Here is a 2757-nt window from a genome sequence, read left to right on the forward strand (position 1 = left end):
AATTATAGAAAAAAAAAAAGAATGCTGGGCCCTCACCACACCCCACGTGTCCATGTTTTAGCCGGTGGCTCTCACTGAGACTGACTTGTTTGCTCAAATCTACAGGAGGAAAGCAGGAGTCTCCATCCGGGACCCATTTTGAATTACAGAGGACCCCGTTTGCTAAATGCACTGTAATGTTCAGTTTGCACCCAGGCAATAATCTGAGATAGCGAGTACAAAGTTATCCATCCAATATAGGCTGACTGATTATTTCAAGTCTTTTAATCTTTTCCAGCCCATCAGTGTTACTCTTTATTTTCTTATGAATTTACTTGCTAGTGATATTTGACTCCTTTATAGTTAATGTGTGTGCTCCCTCGCCCTTCTCTTTCTTTTCCTCCTTTTTATTATTTCTATTAGCATGTATGGTTTTTATTTTTTTAACAGTCATGCCTTGAAATTTTTACTTTCAATCAATAACACTGGGCAAAGGAAGAACATATTTGCTTTCTGTTAATTTTTTTTTAAAAAAAGAGACTCCTTTTCTCATGTTTCAATTAGAATCTACATTTTTTAGAAGTTAGGTAGGTGGATTAAAAGTTACAGAAGTATACATGTAAAGCCTGAATCAAGTGACGTAGAAGAAGAAAAAATTTCATTTTAAATACAATAATTAAGTTTATAATCCTTATCAAATGATTTTTACAAAAATATGGACCACTTCAAGAATTAGTGTGTCATCTTTGCACAGGGACCATGGAAATCTTCTCTGTATCGTTTCAATTTTAATATATGTGCTGCCGAAGCTAGCACGGTTTTTATTTTTTTAATAAAATTTTTATTCATATTGGTTTGCTTACAAAGTTCATATGTATTGTTTTTCACACAGAGGTCTTTACTATTTCCTTGACCCACCCCTCCCTCTACCCATCAAATTACGCAACCCTATAATTAATCACCCCCACCCACCCCACTCCACCCCTGCCCGTCCTCACCTCTCTGCTCCCACCCTCCTCGCTTTATATCCTCCTACACATTCTACAATAATGCTTTTACACAGTATTTGTCCTTACGGGACTGAGTTAGTTCACTCAGCATAATGCTCTCCAGTCCCTCCCAAGTTAGGTAGTAATTTTTTTTAATTGGGATTTTAATGAAAGTTTATAGAGCACTTGAATTTCCATTCATTCATTCATTCTTAAAACACTCGTAAATAAGTTCTCCCTCAACTAGGGTTCTTCTATTTGCAAAGTCAAAGCATTGCTCACCAATCCCACAGGGCACCCCTCTGCCCTGGAAATCCGTCTTATTCACTCACTCACTGTCATCGAGGCAGAACTGACTCATACCTGACCCTGTGAATCTAACGACAGATGATCCATCATCTCTCACCAACAGAGCAGGTGATGGATTGGAACCACCTGCCTTTGGATTGACAGCATAACTCTCTACCCATTAGGCCACCAGAGCCAGAAATCTGCAAGTTCAAGAATTTGCATGAAGATGATGATGATCGAGACAACTTACGTGGAACTGGTCTGAGGTTGTTCGAAGGCTTCTTTGGGGATCTTAAGGCCAGGGTTTCGCTTCTTGCCTATGGGAGGAAAGCAAGGAAAATGTTAAGATCTAGAGTGCAGCCAGAATGCAGGGCAGGGGCTGCAGCAGGGCAAAGGGCCAGTCAGGACAGATCTCTCTCATCTCCCCAATAAGGTTCACTTCCTGCCATCAAGACGAGTAATAGGTGGCCAGTAAAGCTTCCCTAAGGTAGGCAGGAGTCCTTGATCAGGAATTTGATCAGTCCAGAAGGCAAACTCCCCAGTAAGAAGCCCTGCTCTTTTCTCCCTGTCAAGAATTCATGTTCCTATTTTGTTGTTGTTGTTGTTTACTGGTCTTTATTTGAGGAGGAAAAATGGTGGTGGTGAGCATTTATTTTTTTGTTTTCATTGTCAATCAAACACTTGTTCTAGTTGACACAGCATCACTTCCAACTGGCTGGGACCTTCTGAAAGCCAAATGAAGCATTGCTTGGTTGTGTGCCATCGTACAGTGGTTGCTATGTGTGAGTTCACTGTCAAAGCCATGTGTAGTTATTACGTAATGTCTTACAACCAACAGCCCTCATCTTCCAGCTTTGATTTACTCAGTCACTCCTCGCCATTGAGTTGGAACCGGCCCTCAGCTCACCTTGTTAAAGTTTTCAGTGGCTGTAAATTGCACAGGAGGAGATTGCCCATCTTTCTCCTACGAAGCAGCTGGCAGATTTGAACTGTCTTCCTTTAGATATGCAGTGCAACTGCTTACCCACTAGGCCACTAGATCTCCATCACTATAGCAGAGAGTTCTGGCAGCCCAGTGGTAAGAAGCTGCAGTGCAATTCCGAAGGCACTTGTTTGGGATCCCCCACTGCTCTGTGGGAGAAAGATGGGCAATCTCCTCTCATGTGGTTTACTGCCTCGGAAAACCCGCTGCAGGGTGAGCTCGGACTCGACAGCAACATAGCAGACAATATTCTGTCAGGATCTGTCAGGTTTTCATCGCTAAAAAGCTTTCTTCCTAGTCATAGTCTGGCAGTTTTCCTGTAGCTGGTCTGCCTGCCGGTATTTGACATTACGGTGGTATACCTTCTGAAATCACAGCATCTCACAAGCCACCCATCAACACAAGCCAACAGGCAATAGAATGTATCTTCCTTTATCACAATGCTTCACAATGTTTTTTAGGTTCTTCTGTAAATGTGGAGGTAAAAGTTATAAAAATACATTATTATTATTATTA

General features: G+C 41.5%; 1 protein-coding gene across 1 annotated transcript in view; it reads right to left on the bottom strand.

Moving 5' to 3' along the window:
• Positions 1-2757, bottom strand: part of MAP2K6 (mitogen-activated protein kinase kinase 6) — a 169342-nt gene that overhangs the window by 58130 nt on the left and 108455 nt on the right. The window contains exon 2 of the mRNA XM_006886251.1: positions 1510-1576. Within this exon, the coding sequence (XP_006886313.1) occupies positions 1510-1576 (67 nt within the window). The remainder of the gene's footprint in view (positions 1-1509; positions 1577-2757) is intronic.

The sequence above is a fragment of the Elephantulus edwardii genome, unplaced genomic scaffold (assembly GCF_000299155.1).
Source record: "Elephantulus edwardii isolate Elephantulus edwardi_28Jun2011 unplaced genomic scaffold, EleEdw1.0 scaffold00048, whole genome shotgun sequence".
Taxonomy (NCBI): Eukaryota; Metazoa; Chordata; class Mammalia; order Macroscelidea; family Macroscelididae; genus Elephantulus; species Elephantulus edwardii.